This window comes from Gopherus flavomarginatus, chromosome 1 (genome assembly GCF_025201925.1).
Source record: "Gopherus flavomarginatus isolate rGopFla2 chromosome 1, rGopFla2.mat.asm, whole genome shotgun sequence".
NCBI classification, from domain to species: domain Eukaryota; kingdom Metazoa; phylum Chordata; order Testudines; family Testudinidae; genus Gopherus; species Gopherus flavomarginatus.
In genome coordinates this window covers 7,303,980-7,327,019 of record NC_066617.1, presented here as the reverse complement: position 1 = coordinate 7,327,019, position 23,040 = coordinate 7,303,980, and the positions used below count along the sequence as shown (strand labels likewise).

The 23,040-nt window shown below is 44.2% G+C and overlaps 1 protein-coding gene and 1 pseudogene across 1 annotated transcript; one reads left to right on the top strand and one right to left on the bottom strand.

Moving 5' to 3' along the window:
- Positions 1-3,359: 3,359 nt before the first annotated feature.
- On the top strand, positions 3,360-12,463 carry TSGA13 (testis specific 13). Its single transcript, XM_050937021.1, is given in 6 exon segments — positions 3,360-3,386; positions 3,388-3,456; positions 4,067-4,273; positions 5,747-5,862; positions 8,288-8,403; positions 12,267-12,463. Coding segments are annotated over 6 exon segments (732 nt in total).
- A 1,166-nt stretch (positions 12,464-13,629) lies between these two features.
- Positions 13,630-14,778, bottom strand: LOC127040057 (tubulin alpha-3 chain-like; annotated as a pseudogene).
- Between the last annotated feature and the right edge of the window lie 8,262 nt (positions 14,779-23,040).

Sequence of the window (23,040 nt, the reverse complement as noted above, 5' to 3'; positions counted from 1 at the left end):
GCCATACCTACATGGTGAGTGAAATGATTGTGACATATACAGTTTGTGTAGTGCTTTGAAATCCTTTGAATCGAAAGATGTTATATAAATGTAAGATTATAGTATAATAGGCAGAAGTAGATGAAATGCAAAGAAACAGATCCGTTTCCATGTAAATATTGTTTGTAAAATATGATGAGGGGAAAATTTTAATTTTAGACAGAAGGTTTGATCACACTTTATATTAAGTTTCCATTTCTAAATAGTTTATAAAGGGTTAATAAATGATTAATGCACATTTTAAAGTTTGGTACCAACATGAGTAGTGTGTTTGTGTGGGGGGGTGCGCATTAGATGGTTTTATACATCAGTCAAAGGTGTTATAGAGGATGCCTCCAAAAGATATCACAAGGGAAGAGCTTAGATGAGTGAAATAATTTAAATACTTAGGATCAACGGTTGCTGACAATGATGCCTTCCTTAGAGCTGCCAGGCATTATACTAAAGCTTCTTGGTGCAAATGACTTGAGCGGATCACAGTTCTCTGTGACAAAAATGCTAATAAAGTTAAAAGATAGGTCGAATTACAGTTTTATACATTCTATTTTAATGTATGGAACAGAGACTTGACCAGCTACAAAAGCAATCAGTATGCTCTCCTCCGCTGAAATGGTCAAATAGTTGGACATTCCATGATAGGAAACAAAATGAGGTTTATAAGGGGCCTAATGCAAGTTGCTCCAATTGAAGACAAGTTGAGGGAAGATAGGCTATGTTGGTATGTCACATCCAGCAGAAACTTAAGAGCTATATCGGTTGGATGGCTTTTGCAACAGTTGTGGATAGAAGACAACCAAGGGAGAGATCAATAACTTAATAGATGGACCAGATATAAATAAACCTCAGAGAGACCAATCTGGATAATAGTCTGGGATACAATCATAAATTTTGTAAGAAAGCTATAAAAGTCTCCACTTCCAGATAGGGAAGTGGAAAGAAGGAGCCAAAAAGTGTAAGCTGTGGTTATAAGCAACCTATTGATCTGTTGGTCTCTATCAATTTATAGCAATTGATTAAACATTTATTTAAACATCTAATTATTTGTCACCCATGTATCACCTTCTTATTAATGGAACCATAATATAAAGTGTAACCAAAGGTTTTCTTAAACAGAAGAAAAATTTCTTGACCATTGGCAGTAATTTAGGTGGATGTATTTACACTGCTAGCCTGGCCGGCTGAACACTGTAGCCACAGAGGTTAATGTAGCCTACTGGTGAGTGTGTGTTACCGATCTCCCGCTCTGCCTGATCCACAGAGGATATGAATCATTGCAACTAGCAGCTATAAAATATTGACTATAGCTCAAGCTGTAGTCGCTAATGTTTTCTGTGTTGGAGTCCCTGGTAAAATCCACTGTCTGTTCTCTAAGATAGTGGCTATCATACTAGCACTGCTCTGCCTGATGGGAAGAGGGATTTTGGGATCCAGATAATAAATGATGTTATTTAATTTCATAGTTTGATTTAGAAGAACATGAGCCAGTTTTTTCTACAAAATGAGGAGCAGTATTGTTACCATCCCAAACTGGTAAGTGAACCACTTTGTAACCAACACTACTTTCTACACAAGCATTAAAATTCAAGCCTATTGCTGTGAGTCCTATTCTCCCTGGGCAAGTGTTGACATCATAAAAAAGAACAAGGAGTCCTTGTGGCGCCTTAGAGACTAACAAATGTATTTGGGCATAAGCTTTTGTGGGCTAAAACCCACTTCATCAGACGTATGGAGTGGAAAATACAGTAGAAAGATATATATATATATATATATATAGATATATAGATATATATATACACACACACACACAGAGAACATGAAAAAATGGGTGTTGCCATATCAACTATAATGAGACTAATCAATTAAGGTGGGCTATTAGCAGCAGGAGAAAAAAGTGTAGTGATAATCAGGATGGCCCATTTCCAACAGTTGACAAGAAGGTGTGAGTAACAGTAGGGGAATTCCCCTACTGTTACTCACACCTTCTTGTCAACTGTTGGAAATGGGCCATCCTGATTATCACTACAAAAGGTTTTTTTTCTCCTGCTGCTAATAGCCCACCTTAATTGATTAGTCTTGTTATAGTTGGCATGGCAACACCAGAGGAGAAAGTAACTGAGGACACTTACCGGTACAGGGGGGTGACTTTGGCCCCCAGAAGAGGCAGGGCCTCTGGCGGAAGGGGAAGGGCTGGGGGGGGGGGTCAGCATCCCCCAGCCAGCCCTTGGACCACGCTGCCTGCGGCTCCTGTCTTGATTTAAGGGCCTGGAGCTCTGGACACTGCTGCTGTGGTAGAGGCAGCAGTGTCTGGAACCCCAGACCCTTTTAAATTGCCGGCTCCAGGGCAACTGCTCCCTTTGTCTCCCCCCCTTTGCACGCCCGTCAGCAGCTGGGGGGGGCAAAAGGGGCAAAGACGTTAAAGCGCTGCAGCTTTAACATTTAACCCTTCCCTCTCCCGCCACCGTCGGCAGCCCTGCTGGTACGGAGCCTACCGGCAGGGCCCCCAACAAGAGAGGCAAAAGAGGCAGGGACATTAAAGTGCTGCCACAGCAGTGCTTTAATGTGGGCTGGGTATGGGCCTGTGCGGGTTCTTACTGGTACGGAGTACCGGCCCGTAGTGGCTCACTTTCACCCCTGGGCAACACCCATTTTTTCATGTTCTTTGTGTATATATATCTTCCTACTGTATTTTCCACTGCATGCATCCAATAAAGTTTTTAGCCCACAAAAGCTTTTGCCCAAATAAATGTTAGTCTCTAAGGTGCCACAAGTACTCCTCATTCTTTTTGCTGATACAGACTAACAAGGCTGCCACTCTGAAACCTGTTGACATCATGAACATCATCATCACTGTTGGTACTAAGCAGCCTCTTTGTTGGCATTTTTAGCATAGGCTCCAAGTCCTGAGGGCTTATTTCATTGCTACTTCAGAGGTTTTCCTCTAGCTGTAAGCCAGGGTTTGGGCAAGGGAGGGAGCTCACACTGCCACTGCCTATGATATTCCTCTTCTGTGGATATACCACCTCAATCTCCAAGACTTTCAATCTAGTGCCTTTCACCAGTACTGAATGCAGTAAAAAATTAGAAATAAGACATGAGAGGAAGGAGATACTTGATTTCCATGATGGCTGACATTACTCTGCTCGATAGCACTGAATTTGATGTTACTTTATAGTCCATATAAGAAGTAAAAAGTGATGAAGATGCCCTAAAAGGTGAGATCTCCTGCATATGGATGGGTACATGAACTACAATGTGCATTCCTGGAGAAGGAATCATTGGACTGATCTCTTCTGGGACAGTTTCATGTACCTCTTCATGTTATGCCAATAGATCAGGACAGCCTGGTAGAACTCCTGCCTGAGTTACTATGCCAGGGATGGAAAGCACCTTGTAACTTCTTGCAGCAAATATAACTGTGTAAGTCAAGCTTAATATATTCACAGCCAACCTGACACTGTTGGATGTTACCTTTGTCTCACATATAGTATTGAATACTGTGGTCTGCTCCCCTGATCCAGGATCTATGTGACGTGTCTCCCCTCTACTAATTGGAGGGAGTTTCTTCCTTAGCTCAAGTGGTCTATGCCGTATATCACAGGACTGGAAGGAACCTCAAGAAATCTTATAGTCCAGTCCTCAACACTCAAGGCAGGACTCAGTATCTAGACTAACCCTGACAGGTGTTTGTTTAACCTGCTCTTAAAAATCTCCAATCACAGAGATTCGACAACCTCCCTCGGCAGTTTGTTCCAAGGCTTAACTGTAGTACTAAAGTTCTGAGGTTCAAACCCTGCTGATCCTCCCCCTTCACACTGATGTGGAGGTTATTGGGGGTCATTAGACACCCATAAGGAGGCAGTTAGCGGCTTCTTATGTGTGATGTTTGTATGTATCGCCATGGCTTCATTTCTGTCCGGCAGTGGGGAGCAGTTTTTTCTGAAATGCAGTTTTCATTGAGTTTAATAGCAATTGTATCCTGGGATACATGGACGTGGCACTTCTAACATCCCACTTTGCCCCTGTACAGGCTAAGTACTTTGTGCCGCTGAGCGACGCTAAATTTCAAGACTATCTCGATAGCCGCAAGAGATCCATCAAACTTATGTGCAGATCTTCAGAGTTCAATCAAGACAAGACAACACTGATCGTAACTAATAATCCCCTTCCTGACCTGAATTCCAGTCACAGAAAGGACACCCCCATGAAGTTTTTCTGCAAAGAGCACTTAGGAAGGGTAAAACATTTCACTGCTAATTCTTAAATGGGGAAAGGACATGGTCCTTGTAATGCTGAGACTTCAAAGCTGCAACCCTGGACCTCTAATGATGAAGAAGTAATAATAGCCAATGATTAGAGCAGAGGATGGGTAGTCAGGGCTCTTGGGATCAAGTCTTGCCAAAAGTCACATTGGGAATTAATGGTATTTATAAGTCACTTAATCTAATGTGCCTCATTTTCTCCATCTGTAAAATAGAGATAATATTGATATGCAGCTAAACATAAATATTTAGGTACTTATATGGCTCCCACCACCATAATATCTGAGTATTTCCCAAAAGTTAACTGGTAAGACAATACTACCCTCCATACCTCTTTCTTTTCCTCTTCCACCTCTAGGAGTAAAAATGTATACAGTGTGTGTGTATCTGTGTGTGTGTGCGCGCACGTGAGCAAACACTAACGTTCCAAGCACTTTTTCTCTTTCACCACATCAATGCTTGTTTTCATTTGCTGTTCATGAATATTGGCATGACCAGGTTTTTGTTCATGTACACGTCCTGCCTATTTATTTGCATATGGTCTTCCAATCTGGGAGCAGGAACAACACCATGTGATGTAGGTGAGCAGTCAAATACCACAATAGCAAATAGTCTAAGTGACCAGTTTGTGAACAACACACAGGTTCAAATGTTTGCATGACCTGGTCATCAAGAGAGAGCAAATGAGTAAAACTGGTGGTTTGGTTGGAGAGCACTGAGGCCCAGAGCCTCAAAAATATTTTGGTGCCTAACTCCTTTTGATTTCAATAGGCATTAAATGCCTAAATACCTTTGAGGACTGGGCCTGAGATCCTTGTCTGAAAGGCACCGTAAAGGTGCCAGGAATTTTTAACTGAGCATGTGGTGTTAGCCAGAAATGTAGACAAGGAGTTGGAATGAAATATCCTCAGTTTTGTCAAGAGTCTCAAATATTTGGTGTTTTTCTTAATGCCCTAGCTCCTCGATTCGTACAATTACATAAGAATCTCAACCTTCATATTTCAAAACATGTTTCAAGCCCTCATGGATGCAAATGAAAAGCTTAGAAACATGCAGCAAGTGTACCCCCAAAGGCTCAGAAACCAGAAGACAGATTAAAGAGAACTCAACATTGACTTGAAACCATGAGATTTAAAAATAAATAAATCTCATGATTTTTGGCAGTCTGACTATTATTTTTGAGGTTGTCATTAGCAATACACAATCTTTGTCTTTATAACAATTCAGCCTCCTTAGCTCTCCACCTTTGAGCATTCACTGTATTTGCTTTTACTTTCTCTAAAACTAAACTCCTGTTTAACACACCTTCTCTTCCCTGGGTCATGACCTTCTTAAGTTCTCCTTGCTGACCGCAAGGCATTTGCCTCTCCTCTTACAGGCCAATTTTTATGACTCCCTTTGCAACCTACATGTGGGCAGATCTTGTTTCTTTTCCATTTCTCCCAAAGGGGATCGATGCCAGGAGTCAGCTTCATTTACCCCCACTGAAGACACAACAGAACCAGCTGACTGGACCAGGTGCATGTTTTGCTGAGGGAAATGTTGGGAAATCACTCCAGTTCAGGTGAAGTCAATGCCCCGTTTCTTTGCTCGCTGGTCCTTGTCAGTCCTGTGACATGGTGTCACATGTTGAGATGCAATCCAGACCAGTGAGAGGTTGTGTCACTACCTACCCTGTATCCCTAGCTGCTTTAAAATGCTCTGCTTCTCTAGCTCACTAGTCTGGATGCTCCCCGCCAGCATACAAGCATGTGCTAAGTGTCTGTGTGACAAGCACACATGGTTCATTAATTCTGATTCAATCAGCCTGTTTATTACACTACAGCCACATGCTGGTCTCTGCCTATTACTAGCCAAGTGAACCCAACACTCACCGACCCCTATTCCTGAATTTCCTCAAAACCATCTACCCTGAAGTGGCTAGACCTCTCCTCAACCACTCAGAGAAATAATAAGGTTTGTTTGCTCCTTTAAAAAGACCATACCCAGCAGCTTGCCACATTAGCTGGAGTTAACAATCACTTCAATTCAAACACAGTACTTGGGGAGGGGGTTAAGATTAAAATAGAACAAAATTTATTCCTGACAGGACATAGGTTGAAGGATGCCAAATAAAAGAACTAAGAGTGAAAACCTGCATTTAATAGTCTAAAACAATCTAGCAAGGTATGGTCTTTGATAAAATGGCTTTGCTCATCAATTACTCTTGGTCCACCATGGCTGACTATCCGTCAGTCAGGACCTTCCACAGAAGTATGAGATGCCGATTTCCCTTGCCGTCTTAAGTGAAAGAAGACTTAGGGGTTCACTGCCCCTCTCTTTATAGTCCAGTAAACCTTTGAAAAGCATCTCTCTGAAAGTTCATGAGACCCTGCCTCAAGAAGCAGGAAGACTTCCTTATGGTGCAGTCTCCATCCCTCACTGATAGCTGAGTCATTATGTCCGCCACTTGATGGCTTTGTTTACCTTTTATGTAAATATGCTTTCACTGCGTCTGCCTGATGATCACTCTGGTTAGCCAAGCAAATACACAATTCTTTATGATCTAGACATACTGACTCCCAAACCGCTTTGTGAGCGTTGATGGTTCTACTTACTGCCTACGTAAATTGTAATTCCATTGTTACTGGTCATGCGGCTTCATTTGTATTCAGGATCTAGACAGTCCTATTTCAATACAGACTTTAAAACATAAAATCAGAGGACATCCATAACTCCATATGTAGCATCGTCACACATATCCCACAATGATATTATTGACCAGTGTGGTGTTCGTTTTCAAATGATACCTCACAAGGCACAGTTGTACAAATATCATTGTGAAAACAGAGATGCTTAGGGTCAAACATGCATCTTGTTAGACTGAACAGTTACAGTATTTTCTTTGTTCCAGTGACTCTCAGCTTGGAGGTGAGCCTGGCACAGGTAGCAAGGCTCTAAGCTATCATGGGGGAGGGAGAAAAAGTGTTTTGAAGATGAAATGTGTGTGTTTAAATTTAATCACCAGCAAAAAATTATTTGCATGATTCAAGGTGGCCAAAGAGAACAATTCTGCACATATGTTTTGGCCCTGTTTGCATGGTTTGTTATTACATCCAAGCTCTGCGTTCTTATATCATTGGGACCTAGTGTAGTATTGTTTTCTACAGCACAATTTCTGGTACTTACAATTTCTGTGGTGCAAGGCCCACCCCCAGATAGGTTATCAACAGTGATTCCACTAGGGACTTTCAGCACCGCAGGCACTTGAGCTAAAGGAATAACTCCATTGGCTGGCAGCAGTAGTAGGCTGCTATCCCTTAATGCACTAAAGGAATTTTGCATTGGGTTATGCTTCATCTTAGAGCAACAGTCCCCAAACTTTTGAGGGTTGGGACCCCGCTTTCCCTGGTTCATGCCCCTCCCCAGCCTCCCTGGGACCGTGGCTCATGGAGAGGACACAAGCAGGGATAATGAGGCCGAGGCTGGGGCCACAGCTAGATGTGGGTCTGGGACCGGGAGTGGGACTGAGGCTGAAGGCGGGGGTGTGAGTGGAGCTGCAGCTGGGCTGTGGTGGAGGCCAGAAGCCAGGCACATGGCCAGGTGAAGCTCCTCTCCCAGTGTTGCCCCCGGCCCCAGCCCCAGGCTGGGAATGAAGCTGCAGCCAAGGCTGGGGGCTGTTCCTGGTCTGAGAAAGGACCGCACTGACATCGGGGATGGGGCCAAGTGGGGGGCCAGGAGCTAGGGATGCAGCTGGAGCAGAGCTGTGGGCAGGGAAGGGCTGAGTGGCACTCTCTCCCTCCCTGCCTCCGTGGTGGCTGGCCCAGGCCCCATCGTAACTCCCTTGAAGGTTTTTCCCCACCCCCTTAGGGGGCTACACCCCACACTTGGTGGACCTCTGTCTTAGAGCAATATTATTTACTGAGCCATGCCGTGGTTGGGCTTGCTACAGAGATCTTCAAGCATAAATTGCTGCAGCTCTTCTGAATAAGTTTTTCCATTCCAACCAGCAGGTTTTCCACAGACACTGATTTCAAGACTGAAGGACAGTTTTCCAAAAGCTGTGCTGAGAGGCGATTGCTAAAGCTGTACCCCCGTCTCCACTTTCAAGCTTTCCCTAGACTAGGTAAGAAGGTACCACACATGCCCTCACCCAGAATTGCTGCTTGGCTTGAATTGAGCATACTCACATGGACTGAGCATGCTCAGTAGTATCTACTGAAGCCACTTCCCTCCCTCCCCTCCCGCCATTTGTAGGTATGGATTATGTCTGGGTGGGAGGAGAGGGAAGTATGATAGATGCTCTGACTATCCAACTCTCCTCTGTTAAAAAGGAGGAAGAGATTACTGAATCATTACAGTAAGGTGATGCACTTGGCTTCCACAGAAACACAACCAGAACTGAGTAGCTGTGTACAGGATTTGTTCTTGGTGGCTACATTTTTCACAGGAGCAATTTATGGAGCTGATGTATCTAAGAGCTGCTCTTGTTCTGGGTTTATCCACAGTCCAGAAAGTAAACTACCATGAGAAGAGCAGCCCTTGTGCTATGTCAGCACCAGTACCGATGCCTGTGCATATGCCAACCCACAGGCTCATTTTCCCCCTTCCATTGCTTAAATGTACAGTGTTTGATAAGCCACATCTCTCTTCAGCCATGCAAGAAGTAGTCCAGCATATTATGTATTGCAGTAATGTCAATTTATTTGCAAACATCAAGCTGATACGGCTAATTCCTCCTGAAGATACCACTTCCCTCCCAGACCAGTTGCTGCTCCTTCAACCTTCAAATGGTGCTGCTCCCTAGATATTTTCCTTCCTAAGCTATATCAAATTACTGTCCAAGTCAGCTAATAGGGAAGTTTTGGGCCCTGTGGCCTCCCTTGGCAAGTAAGTATGCGCCTTGTCTCCATCCCACACCTGCCCTCCTCTGATTCTCCCCTCCTCAAATGCCAGACTCCTTATCTTAAAGCTCCCACTAGATCTCCTCAAGCTCAGATCCCAGCCTAAGTTCCTCAGAAGCACAAACCCATGCACCTAATAACCAGAACTCTTGCCAAGAAAGGCCCCAAGGCCTACAACTTCCCCATCAACTGAAAGTTTTTGGAAAGTGTAGGGGACAATTTCCTGGTCCAAGTGCTGGAGGAACCAACTAGGGGCAGAGCTCTTCTTGACCTGCTGCTCACAAACAGAGAAGAGTTAGTAGGGGAAGCAAAAGTGGATGGGAACCTGGGAGGCAGTGACCATGAGATGATTGAGTTCAGGATCCTGACACAAGGAAGAAAGGAGAGCAGCAGAATACAGACCCTGGACTTCAGAAAAGCAGACTTTGACTCCCTCAGAGAGCTGATGGGCAGGATCCCCTGGGAAAGTAACATGAGGGGGAAAGGAGTCCAGGAGAGCTGGCTGTATTTTAAAGAATCCTTATTGAGGTTGCAGGAAAAAAAATCCCGATGTGTAGGAAGAATAGTAAATATGGCAGGTGACCAGCTTGGCTTAACAGTGAAATCCTTGCTGATGTTAAACGCAAAAAAGAAGCTTACAAGAAGTGGAAGATTGGACAAATGACCAGGGAGGAGTATAAAAATATTGCTCAGGCATGCAGGAGTGACATCAGGAAGGCCAAATCACACTTGGAGTTTCAGCTAGTAAGAGATGTTAAGAGTAACTAGAAGGGTTTCTTCAGGTATGTAAGCAACAAGAAGAAAGTCAAGGAAAGTGTGGGCCCCTTATTGAATGAGGGAGGCAACCTAGTGACAGAAGATGTGGAAAAAGCTAATGTACTCAATGCTTTTTTTGCCTTGGTCTTCACAAACAAGGTCAGCTCCCAGACTGCTGCACTGGGCAGCACAGCACGGGCGGGGAGGAGGTGACCAGCCCTCTGTGGAGAAAGAAGTGGTTCGAGACTATTTAGAAAAACTGGATGAGCACAAGTCCATGGGGCCGGATGTGCTGCATCCAAGGGTGCCAAAGGAGTTGGCGGATGTGATTGCAGAGACATTGGCCATTATCTTTGAAAACTCATGGTGATTGGGGGAGGTCCCGGATGACTGGAAAAAGGCTAATGTAGTGCCTATCTTTAAAAAAGGGAAGGAGGAGGATCCGGGGAACTACAGGCCAGTCAGCCTCACCTCAGTCCCTGGAAAAATCATTGAGCAGGTCCTCAAGGAATCAATTCTGAAGCACTTAGAGGAGACGAAAGTGATCAGGAACAGTCAGCATGGATTCACCAAGGGCAAGTCATGCCTGACTAACCTAATTGCCTTCTATGAGGAGATAACTGGGTCTGTGGATGAGGGGAAAGCAGTGGACGTGTTATTCTTTGACTTTAGCAAAGCTTTTGATATGGTCTCCCACAGTATTCTTGCCAGCAAGTTAAATAAGTATGGGCTGGATGATTGGACTATAAGGTGGATAGAAAGCAGGCTAGATCGTTGGGCTCAACAGGTAGTGATCAACGGCTCCATGTCTAGTTGGCAGCCTGTTTCAAGTGGAGTGCCCCAAGGGTCAATCCTGGAGCCGGTTTTGTTCAATATCTTCATTAATGATCTGGAGGATGGTGTGGACTGCACTCTCAGCAAGTTTGCAGATGACACTAAACTTGGAGGAGTGGTAGTTACGCTGGAGGGTAGGGCTAGGATACAGAGGGACCTAGACAAATTAGAGGACTGGGCCAAAAGAAACCTGATGAGGTTCAACAAAGACAAGTGCAGGGTCCTACACATAGGACGGAAGAATCCCATTCACTGTTATAAACTAGGGACCAAATTACTAGGAAGCAGTTCTGCAGAAAAGGACTTGGGGTTACAGTAGAGGAGAAGCTGCATATGAGTCAACAGTGTGCCCTTGTTGCCAAGAAGGCTGACAGCATTTTGGGCTGTATAAGTAGGGGCATTGCCAACAGATCGAGGGATGTGATCATTCCCCTCTATTCGACATTGGTGAGGCCTCATCTGGAGTACTGCGTCCAGTTTTGGGCCCCACACTACAAGAAGGATGTGAAAAACTTGGAAAGAGTCCAGTGGAGGGCAACAAAAATAATTAGGGGACTGGAGCACATGACTTATGAGGAGAGGCTGAGGGAACTGGGATTGTTTAGTCTGCAGAAGAGAAGAATGAGGTGGGATTTGATAGCTGCTTTCAACTACCTGAAAGGGGGTTCCAAAGAGGATGGTTCTAGACTGTTCTCAGTGGTACCTGATGACAGAACAAGGAGTAATGGTCTCAAGTTGCAGTGGGGGAGGTTTAGGTTGAATATTAGGAAAAATGTTTTCACTCAGAGAGTGGTGAAGCACTGGAATAGGTTACCTAGGGGGGTGGTAGAATCTCCTTCCTTAGAGGGTTTTACGGTCAGGCTTGACAAAGCCCTGGCTGGGATGATTTAGTTGGGAATTGGTCCTACTTTGAGCAGGGGGTTGGACTAGATGATCTCCTGAGGTACCTTCCAAACCTGATATTCTATGATTCTACTGAAGACTGAGAGGCACTCATACTTTTTTAATGAGGGTCATATAAGTACCTATGACAGATGGAATAGTAGAAAAGAGACTTTAACACTCACTGGTAGCATGGGAACATGGCTAAAAAGTTGTATGCTACCTCGATGCTAGTTCTGTGTGTTACCCAGCCTTGCCAAGTTCAACTCAGTCACTTTGAATTTGATTCTTTTAATCGAGGAAAGAACACCTTTGTTTCCACTGCCCTCCCCAGACAGCACAGTAGAAGGTGGGAAGTAGTGCTTGAACTTGGGCTGATAAACGTTGATTAGAATTTTGAAAGGCTCATATAAATGTGTGTCCCCAACGAAGCATTATTGGTTGGCATATTTAAGCAACTCCAGTTGTAAACCACTCCCTCTAGGGTTTATGTGAGGGGAGGAAAGGGATTAAAAATATACCTCTGTATAATTTGGAGAAGAGAGGAGCCACCCTGTATATCAGCCTTTCCTATACTCTGTCTCCCTCTGAAACACCCTGTGCTTTGTTGTAGATACAAAGGAAGTGCAATCCCTTCCAAGAAAGAACAGCAAGCCCACAAGAGAAACAAGCTGCCAGTGGGAACCATTAACTCTTTCCTCTCTTTTTGAAGCAAAGCCCATTGTCAAAGTACCAGGGGAAAACAGCTTCAAGTATGGGAAAGTCTCAAAGTGGGTAGTAAGCAGTTCTTTTGTAGATAGTTCCAAATAAAGCCTTTCATTGAGTCACTGCTATTTGGATGAATGCAGCCATCAGACCACTAAACGTTCTGGAGCCCCAAAAGCTCAGCTGGCCCCTGCAAAGACACCTTTTAACAGAGGTTGCATGATTTGGGGGTTACGGTGGAGAATGATGCTGCAGTACACATGCTTGTGGGACCAAGAACAAGGGTCATTACAAAATATTAGTTGTTGGGCTATGAACATTGCCTTAGAAGGGGGCATTGTCAGCTCCATCTTTATTTACTGTTATGACAGCAGTCAGCAATTAGGAGTATACCGAATTATTTAACCAAGTGAAATCCCAATAGCATCTCACATTCTTTATAAGAAAGAAAATCTACTCCCAGAGCACTTGTTCGGGTTCCAGTTTCATAAAATAGCTCTAGTCCTCCAGCCCTCCAAGGCTCTGTTTGTGGGTGGGCAGAAGTACATCAAAAAAGTAGCAACACTAGGTGTTAACACATTTCAGCCTCGTTTACAGAAGAAGAAATCTTAACATAAATACCTACATGGGGAACAAAACTTGGAGTAGGGGGCAATCTAGCAGCCAAAGGTAGAACATCCAATGCAAGTCCCAAAAAATGGGACTGTCCCCATAAAAACAGGACATCTCATCACCCTCATAATACCCCTCACTTCTTCCCCCTGTCCTCCCACACCCAAAACACAGAATGGAAATAGTACATTTGGTTCAAGAAATTTGAAAACATTGCATCTTTTCCAATGGTGAACTGCAAGAAGATACAAGGCTTAAGATGTCTTATGGACCGCATGCTTAACTTTAATCATAACACAGGGGAGGCCTGCTGTAGAATAGAGGTTTGACAAGATGTTAGTGTCTTAACTGACTCCACCAAGAGCATGCTGTTGGGAAGGTATGATGGGATGCTGGGTTAAAGTGAACAAGAGGCCAAACAGTGAACAACTCAGGAGAGGTAAGCTATGTTAAGCAGATACTGTCAGTATGTCATATCCTCCTGTGTATGCAGTGTAATTGTAGTTGTGTCAGAACCAGGATATTAGAGACACAAGTTGGGTGAAGTAATGTCTTTTATTGGACCAACATCTGTTGGTGAGAGAGACAAGCTTTCTAGTCACACAGAGCTCTTCTTCAGATTTGGGAAAGATACTCCGAGCATCTGTTCTATCTTGCATTTAGCTGCGATGCTTGGAGTATCTTTCCCAAACCCCAAAGAGCTGAACTTTAGCCAGTCTGAACAAAAACCAGTCCACAAACTAGTTGGACCTCCTGGTTTTGATGGCTGCTATAGCTGCATTCACATCCTTGGGCACCACATCTCCCTGGTACAGCAGGCAGCAAGCCATGTATTTGCCTCGGCGAGGGTCACATTTCACCATCTGGTTGGAGAACTCAAAGCAAACGTCGGTGATTCCAGGCACCAAGAGCTGCTCATTCTAAGCTTTTTCTGCCAAAATTATGGGCACAGAGGTAGTGATGGAGAAGTGTATCCAGGGATAAGGCACCAAGTTAGTTTGGAATTCAGTGAGATCCACATTCAAAGCACCATCAAACCTCAGGGAAGCAGTGATGGAGGATACCATCTGAGTTATCAGCCTGTTCAGGGTACGAGGGAACTCAATATTGAGGTTATGGTTGCAGATGTTGTAAATGGCCCCATGAAAGAACAGTCGGAGTGCTCCAGCATGATGTGGTAGTTTAGGATGGAATTGTAATTTCTCCCATCGCAGTGGAGACCTGTGGGCAGGATACACCAAGAACTCCATCTTGGATTTCTTACCAAAGTCTACTGACAGTTGTCCCACTAGGCTTTTACCACAAGCTAATCATCAATCCATGTGATAGTCAACATGTGGTAAAATACCACACTTTTTCCCTAGTGAAAACAAAGCCCCAAATTAGTCAGACATTAAGTAGATCTTATTAATACATCATGCCAATACCTCCCTTGGTTGCATCAAATCCCCAAAGGTATTTAGGCTTCTGTCTCAAGGCTGATACTCCTCATCACCCCATGGGGGCAGAGGAGAGGTGCATCACAGTCCCACAGCTGAGTCAGAAGGGCTGCCTCACATCTCAGACAGCACAGCTTTGTGGCCTTAGTCCTGAATGTGAACCTTACTCTCTGGGCAGTGTGGCCTAGTGGCCAGATTCCATAATACAGCCCTTGCTCTCAGGGCAGTGCCACCCAATGGCCAGAGTCAGTACTATAGTCCTCACTCTTGGGACAGTGTGGCCTAGCAGCCAGAGTCCATACCACTGGTGAATGGGGCCACCACCGCAGGGTGGACAGTGGCCAGGATAGGGGGACTCAGGCCCGCCATCTCCACCAGGTCCCAACCCAGGGCCTTTCAGTGGCGAGGTTGCCCGCCACCAGCTTGGTGGGGCTCCCACTAAAACATGCCGAGCCTTGGTCTGGTTCTGTAACCATTTCCCCGCAATACTTCCCCGAGTTACTTCCTACCCAAGTCTCTGAGGTTCTCTGTCTCTGGGATTCTCCAGTCTCTCCCCTCTCCGCAATGTCCTATGCAGGTATGTCAGAATCCATCTCCAACAGGCTAGCCTCCGCATCTGGGAGTGCAGGCAGTCCTCCCTCAGGAGCTAGCAACACACCTCCTTCCTCACAGGCAGTCAGCCCAGACTGACCTGCTCTGCTGGCTTTTATATCCTGCTTTCAGCTGGACCATGCCCAGCAGAGCCGGAGGGCAGGGTGTGTGTGGCCTCCTAGGCTAAGGCAGAAGAGTTAACCCCTGTTGTATCAGTGTGGGGCTGATACACCCTGCCACAGCTTCTAACTGCCATCGAAAACAATCTTTATGGATTTGGGCCCGAGTAATTAGCATACTTAATGCCAAGAGATTATTTAATGATGCATTAGTAATTTGACAGCTGTAAATTAGAAGTAGGTGGTATGACTGAAACCTAGTGGGATGATTTGCACAATTGGAATGGTTTATAACTGATTTAGGAAGGATCAAGTGGGCAAAAAGGAAGGGGAGTGGCACTCTATGTCAAATACCTGTTTCTGAGTCAGCGATAATCTGGAAGAGAATGATCTGAAATGCTTATGGGTCAATGTCCTAACAGATAAAGCGCAAGATGAGGTATTAGTTGGTGTCTACTACCAACCACCAGATCACTCCAGGGAACAGATTAACTGCCTCCTTAAGCACTTATTTATAATGTATTGGGGAAATAAACTGTGTGATCTTGGGGGACTTCAATTTGAGTGACATATGCTGGAGGTCTCAGGCTGCCAGTGCTAAAACATCCTTCAAATTTCTTAATATTATATATGACCATTTCCTAACTCAAAAAGTGTTGCAGCCAACATGGGGAAATTCTATATTAGACCTTGTCCTAACAGATAAAGTAGAACTGATCACAGAACTAAAAGTTACCAGTAATAATTTAGGTACAAGTGGTCATGACCAATTACATCATGTGGAAGCAGAATAAAGTCGAGATCAGGAATATATATATACTTGATTCTTTAATAGGAATAATTTCACAAAGCTGAAAGCAATTATGAGCCAAATCAACTAGGAGGGAGAATTTAATCAGAAAAATGTGAATGATGATTGAGAATAATTTAAGAACATCTTATGTATGTATCTTTTCATCCTTGCAAACGATACCTGTAACCTCCCATAACCCAAGCCTGTGAATGATAATTGAGAATAATTTAAGAACACCTTACTAGATGCTCAAAAAGCCACAGTCCTACAACTGAAGAAGTCTTGTCTGTTTAAAAATACAACCTGATTTAGAGAGGAAGTGAACATAGCAGTAAAAAATTATATATATATATAACAAATGGAAGAAAGGGGAAAGTTGACAGTAATGAATATAAATGAGAAGGTAGGAATTGAAGCAAATTGATAAGGGTGTAGGGATATTTAAAGGTTTATGTTAGAAGTAAATTTGGGATGATTTATTGATTTATTGTTAATTGATACTTTGTAACTTAAGGTTTATGTTAGAAGTAAATTTGTAATGATTTATTGTTAGAAATAGCTGTGTCTGTGTGAAGCCTGCTCAAAAGAGATACTTTGTATAAAACTTGTTAAATGTCAATAGACTCTAAGCGCCTGTTCTCTAAGTGAAACTTTGTAGTGCTAAATTGGTCAATTGACTCAGCGCGGGAGCTGTCAATTGACTCTGTAAGCTGCTAAATTGGGTAATTGACTCAGCCCGCAAGCCCTCAATTGACCCTATGCCTCAGGCAAAACTGTATAATTACTACAAATAGAGACTCCCACCTCTGTAAATTCATTTTTATCTAAAGATAAAGAGTGTATGTGAAGGAGTGCCTAGTTTAAATGATGAATGAATGGTTAGGGAGTTACTAGCCTGAAAAATTCAGTGTCCGCCGAAGAAGGTGTCAAGTGGAATCAACCAGATGACCCCCGGAGGGCGAACTGGAATCCACCCCAAGCACCTAACAAACATCTGACAGAATGGAGCCAGCCACCTGCTGATTGATCTAGCAACAGCAGAATGAAACAACTCCCATGAACTAACATAGGGAAAAATCCCTATAAAACTGGACTCTGAAGACTGAGCACTTTGAGTCTATGGTTCTGCTGCCAGCCTCCAGGAGCATCAGGTGCACCTGACCCGGACTCGGCTCCACTCTCGTGTACAGGGGACCTGGCCAGTATACTGTCACAAGCAACTTTAGGCTGGTAACTATAATAAATATATAGAACCTGTATGAATGATTGTGTGAATGGATATATATATATATAAGTAATCATAGGATTAAGTAGCCAAACAACATTGTTTGCTGTTATCTTTTATTTTATTTGGTATTGACAATAAATGTGACAAATGTCTTGTCCCTTTTAATAAGATCCTGCTGGTTCTTACTGGTCTCGTATAATTGGTATAACATTTTGGTGGAGAATAGTGAAAGGGGGATTATTGATATTTTTGCCTCACTTATTGTAAACCAATCTGTGTGCACACAACCGGCTCTACAGAGCACGGTTCTATTCTTGGTTAACCAAAACCTGCTGGCCCCCGTGTGGGTAGCAGGAAAATAAAGAGCTCATAAAATTGTTAACAAAACCTGCTGGCCTCCGAAGAGGAAGTAGAAAACAAAAAAAAATTGTTAACAAAACCTGCTGGCCTCCGAAGAGGTGGTAGAAAACTTAAAATTGTTAACAAAACCTGTTGGCCTCCTGATAGGTAGCAGAAAACATAAAATTGTTAACAAGACCTGCTGGCCTCCGGATAGGTAGCAGGAAAAGAAAGAAAAATCAGGGACAGCGAGAGGGTCCCAGGGGCCAGCAGTGCTGCTTGCTGAACAAAATTAAAAATGTTTAAGAAAAGGCAAGGGAAAACAGTCCTAGAGGAAGAAATGAAGTCAAAAGTAGCTTCTACCTCACCTTTTATTAAAGAGATAATGCCTTTTCAACAAATCCTTCAAAGATATGGGCACAGTCCTTGGACTGAACATGCCCTTGCAGATACCTGCACCATTTCGGACCTAGAGGATAGATTGGCCCAATATATCCTCATATGCAAACCCCTAACGGCGGCAAAAAGAGACACCGCAGGAATCTGGCTGCTATGGGAGGCTTGTAATAACAGCTACCTCCGACTAACAGCCTGTAAAGAGGAAAAAATATTTTTAACAGAAAAAATATCCCAATTAGAAAAAGGGGTGGAAAATTGGAAAGTGATGGCAACAAATTCTCACAACCAAATGGAAATAATAAAACAAGTGTTACAGGAAAGTAAAAGTAAAGAACGATTCCTGACGGACCAAATGACAGCCTTCACAGAATTAGAAAAAGAAAATCAGGCTTTGATCAAAGAAAACCAAAACCTACAAGGCATGGTTAAGAAATTAACATTAGAACAGGGCAAAGCCTCAGGAAACCATACCCACTGCGATTCTATTATTAAACAGTTGAAACAAAAATTAGGTTTTGCAACCCGCCAAGTAGCGGCTGTCACATCAGGAGAATGGAACCCAATAGAATGTAAAATACAATCAGATTGGGATACAGATATTTGGGACCCCTGGGAAATTGAACAGAGAGATATCTGGCATGACCCACGAGAGGGTCTTGTGGCTCCGGTAGCAGCCATAGAACGGCGCACTGTGACCACCCCGGTAAACGGTGGGGGAAATGAACAGGTCACTATCGTTCCAGCATCAGCCTCTGACTTAAAAGCAATGGCTGATCATTTGGGAACACTAAATAGAGAAACCTTTTCCCGATGGTGTACCAATGCCATCCTGTTGGCAGGGAGAGAAGCACTCACCACTCAGGAAATTTATGGCCTTATGGGCATATGTGCGGCACCAGAAATACGAGCAGCCCTGGACCGCATAAGAATTGGCGCTGGTGATAGTGAGCTGGCCCTAATGGCCACCTTTGGAGAACAGATAGGCAGGCGAAATTTTATTGCTCAAGCCGTGGCTTCCACTCAGGACACTAACGAAGATCCTGAAAATTATCTCACTCGGTGGGCCCTAATGCAGATTATGGCTGGTATAGTAACTGTACCCGCTAATACAGATTTAGATTTAATCCCCTTCTCTGTACTATCTCTCAGGGATTGCGCTGCCTCACTACTTCCCTATTATTCAGGCAAGCTTGCTGTTTGGCAGGACGGGCACCCTGCCACCTTAAGAGAACTAAAAGGGATGGTACAACAGATAACTACTCACGCCGGACCCAAACCCAATATTAAAAAGGAAAGAGTGGCGTACGTGGCGGCAATGGAGCCAACAGTCACCTATTCAAATGAAAGTGGAACAAAGGGATTTGCAGGATCCCATGGAGGGCACTCAAAAGTCAAATTCAGGGGAAGGGGGAATAACCAGTCCAGGGGTCGGCTGTACCCAGACCTTCAAAGATCTCAGTCAGCCGAAAACAGTTATCAGCCGGAAAAACCCGTAGCTGATGTGCGCCGCCTGGCATGGAGGCTATTATTACAGATGGGAGGAGATAGACAAAAATGGGATAAGGCCCCCTTGGCTGATATTATGACAGAGATTCTTAGATTGCAGGACCAGCGAGGAGTCGTATCAGAAGTAACCACCCCAAGCGCTCCTTTAGATTATCAGGAATACTCTTAGGGAAGCCCACGGGACGAGAAACCCCCACTTGGTGTAGGAGCCCAACAGTGGAGGTTTATAGGGGAATTAACCTGGGATCCAGGAGGAAGACCCTATATCTATGTCCAGCAGGGAAATCAAGCTCCTATGATGGCTCTAATTGATACTGGAGCTTCCGTCTCTCTAATTAAAACCGCTCTTCTAGCAGGAACAAAAGGGCAAAATATGATATTACACTCCTTTCAGGGAAAACCCAGCACCGGACAAGAATGCAGGTACCATTCTCTGTACAAGGATTCCACACCACTGGGAATGTAATTCAAACAAAACATATGACAGACGCCGTGATCCTGGGCACGGACTGGTTGTTCAAAAATAACATTATTATTGAACTCCCCAGAAGCGCTCTATGGAGACTGGAAACCCTTCCCCCTTATCTCCCTACAGCAAGCCGTGATAAGTTTGTCAGTAACAGAAGTGATAAACTAGTTGCTGCGCTCACGGCAGAACAGCAGAAGAAGTGGCGTTCTAAATTCCCCACGGTCTGGACCCAGAAGAAAACGGATTGTGGTAGAATTAACGCATGTGTTAAAATTGTAGGTGAATTGGTGCCCCCACAGAAGCAATATCGGTATCCCAGGGAAGCAGAAACACAGCTTGTCCAAATCATTCGGGACTTGGAAGAGCAGGGAGTAATTAGAAAAACTAACTCCCCTTTTAACTCCCCTGTGTGGCCAGTCATGAAGGCAGATGGGCAATCCTGGAGACTAACCATTGATTATAGAAGAATCAACAAAGGAAATATACCCATGGTCCCCATCGTGGCAGATATGACACAGGTCATCCAAAGGGTACAAGCCACCTCCAGGTATTTTTCAGTTATAGATCTGGCTAACTGTTTCTTTGCCATCCCATTACATCTTGATTCACAGGACCAATTTGCCTTCACTATCAGAGACCAGCAGTACATATTTCAGCGCCTACCCCAAGGATTCCAAGACTCTCCAGCTATCGCCCACAAACATGTGGTAGATATGCTGGACCAGTTTAGTCCCTCTGATCGACCACTTGTCTATTCCTATGTGGATGATATTTTGGTTTTTGGCCAGCTCGAAACACAGGTGCAGAGACTTACAGAGGACGTCCTTGCACTGATCCAGGACATTGGCTTCAAGGTAAGCCTGGAAAAAACACAATTGGTGCAAACCCAGGTCATCTACCTAGGTATTATCATTGGCCAGGAGGGAAGGCAGGTAGATCAAAGAAAGGTACGGGCTTTAATTGAAATGCCAGCCCCTACCGATGTGCATTCCTTAAGGGTTTTGCTGGGTGGATTTAACTTTCTACGACCCCGTATCTACAAATATGCAGAAATTACACTTCCTTTGTGGAAACTGCTAAAAAAGAAGACGCACTGGGAATGGGGTCCAGATCAGGAAAATGCCTTAAATATCCTGAAGCAAAAAGCCTGAACAGCCCCTGCTTTACGCTTCCCAGATGAATCTAAACCATTTGTCATCCGGTTAGCAGCTAATGAGGTGACCATGGCGGCTACTCTCTTGCAACAAAATGAAAACCAAACATTGGTACCTGTGGCTTATGAGTCTAAAAAACTACAGGGAGCTGAACTAAATTTTGACGCCTGTGAACGTGAATGCCTGACAGTGGTATGGGCCGTTCAGTCTTTTGAGCCACTTACCGGCAGTGCCCCAATTACTATACAAAGCACACATACGCCTCTGAAATACATCCTATCTGGAAAACTAATAGGAGGCAGGGTGTCTAACACCCTAATGGCACAATGGACTCTAACACTGGTAAACAGAGGAGTCCGGACTGATGCAGTATCTAAACCTGACATGCTGACACATGCTCTTATTGAAAAAGGGACTAAGCATGTATGTCCAGCAGTCACACTAGAACAAAGAATAGCACAAGCCCAAGCACCCCCCCCCCCCGGAAGACTTGGATACCGTGGGTCAGGAGAGAAATATTTGGTTCACGGATGGCAGTTCCATGGTGGTGCATGGTAAAAAGAGAATCAGATATGCAGCCATCAATTTAGAAGAGGAAGTACTGAAGCGGTACTTGGATCATGGCTTAGCACAACATGCTGAACTCCATGCCATATACCAAGTCCTAAAACAGTATGAAACAGAGAACTGCCCCAAGACTGTATACATCTATGCTGACAGCAATTATTGTGTAAACGGAGTGCAATATTGGATGTTTGATTGGCAGAGAAACAATTGGAAAGCCGCAGACGGGAAAGAGATAGCATATGTAGATGAATGGAGATGGATTTATGCCTGGGTTACCTCTCATCCCAACCAGCTTAAAATCAAACATGTCAAGGCACATGGAAAAGGCTCCGCAGCTGAAACAGTATGGAATAACTGTGCTGATGCCATAGCCAGAGATTATGAAGGGATAGCAGCGGTGACCCGAAGGCAGAAAAAGAAGGTATTAGAAGCAGTCCGCATCCCAGGAAGAATTGAAAGGCAAGAACTGGTGAACATAGCTCATCAGTTCATGCATGACGGAGTGGAAGGAATGCTGGGAAGGTTAAAGCAAGTGGCAGGATGGAAGGGGATGAGAGACGATGTGGATACATGGGTCAGAAATAGTATACAGTGTGCCAAAGATAAAGCTCGTCCTCCACACCAGCCTCAGATGCTACATCAAAGAAGGCTGGGACCCTGGCATAGAATCCAAATTGACTTCATTGATAAATTGCCAAGGAGTCAAGAAGGATTTCGATATTTACTTGTAATTATAGATTCCTTTTCAGGTTGGGTGGAAGCTTTCCCTACTAGGAACAATAGCGCCCGCACAGCTGCTAAAAAACTATTCTCCGAAGTAGTTTGCAGATATGGGACTCCTGAGATTATTGACTCAGACAACGGAGGATCCTTTGTGGGAGACATATTTACTCTACTACTTAAAGCATTAGGAGTTTCACACAAACTCCATGTCCCATACAGACCGCAGTCTTCCGGACAAGTAGAGAGAATGAACCGCACTATTAAAGAAGCCCTTAGGAAAGTTGTAGACAACACCGGCAAGAACTGGTCGGAAAAACTGCCGCTAATATTAGCAGCCATTCGCAGCAGTAACAGGCTGAAAACTAAGATCCAGCCATACCAGATCCTCTGGACAGGCAATGAGGTTGGTCATCAACCCAGAACAAGCAGCAGAATCAGAGACTACAACTCATGAGCACTGGCAGTGGTTAAAACAGTTGCAGAAAGACAAAGCCACCCTGCAGCATAGAATAAGCCAAGCCATTGAGCTCATGAATATAAAAATGGATCAAAATAAGAATGGGGATTCCCTACTGTGGGAACCAGGGGATCAGATAATGTATTTGAAGTTGGGCAAAAGGGATCACACACTGGAGTCAAAATGGACCGGTCCCTATTCCATAGTGGACCGCCTCAGCCCTCTCATTTACCGCATAGACAAAAATGGTAAATTAAAGTGGGTTCATGTTTCACAAATGAAGTTG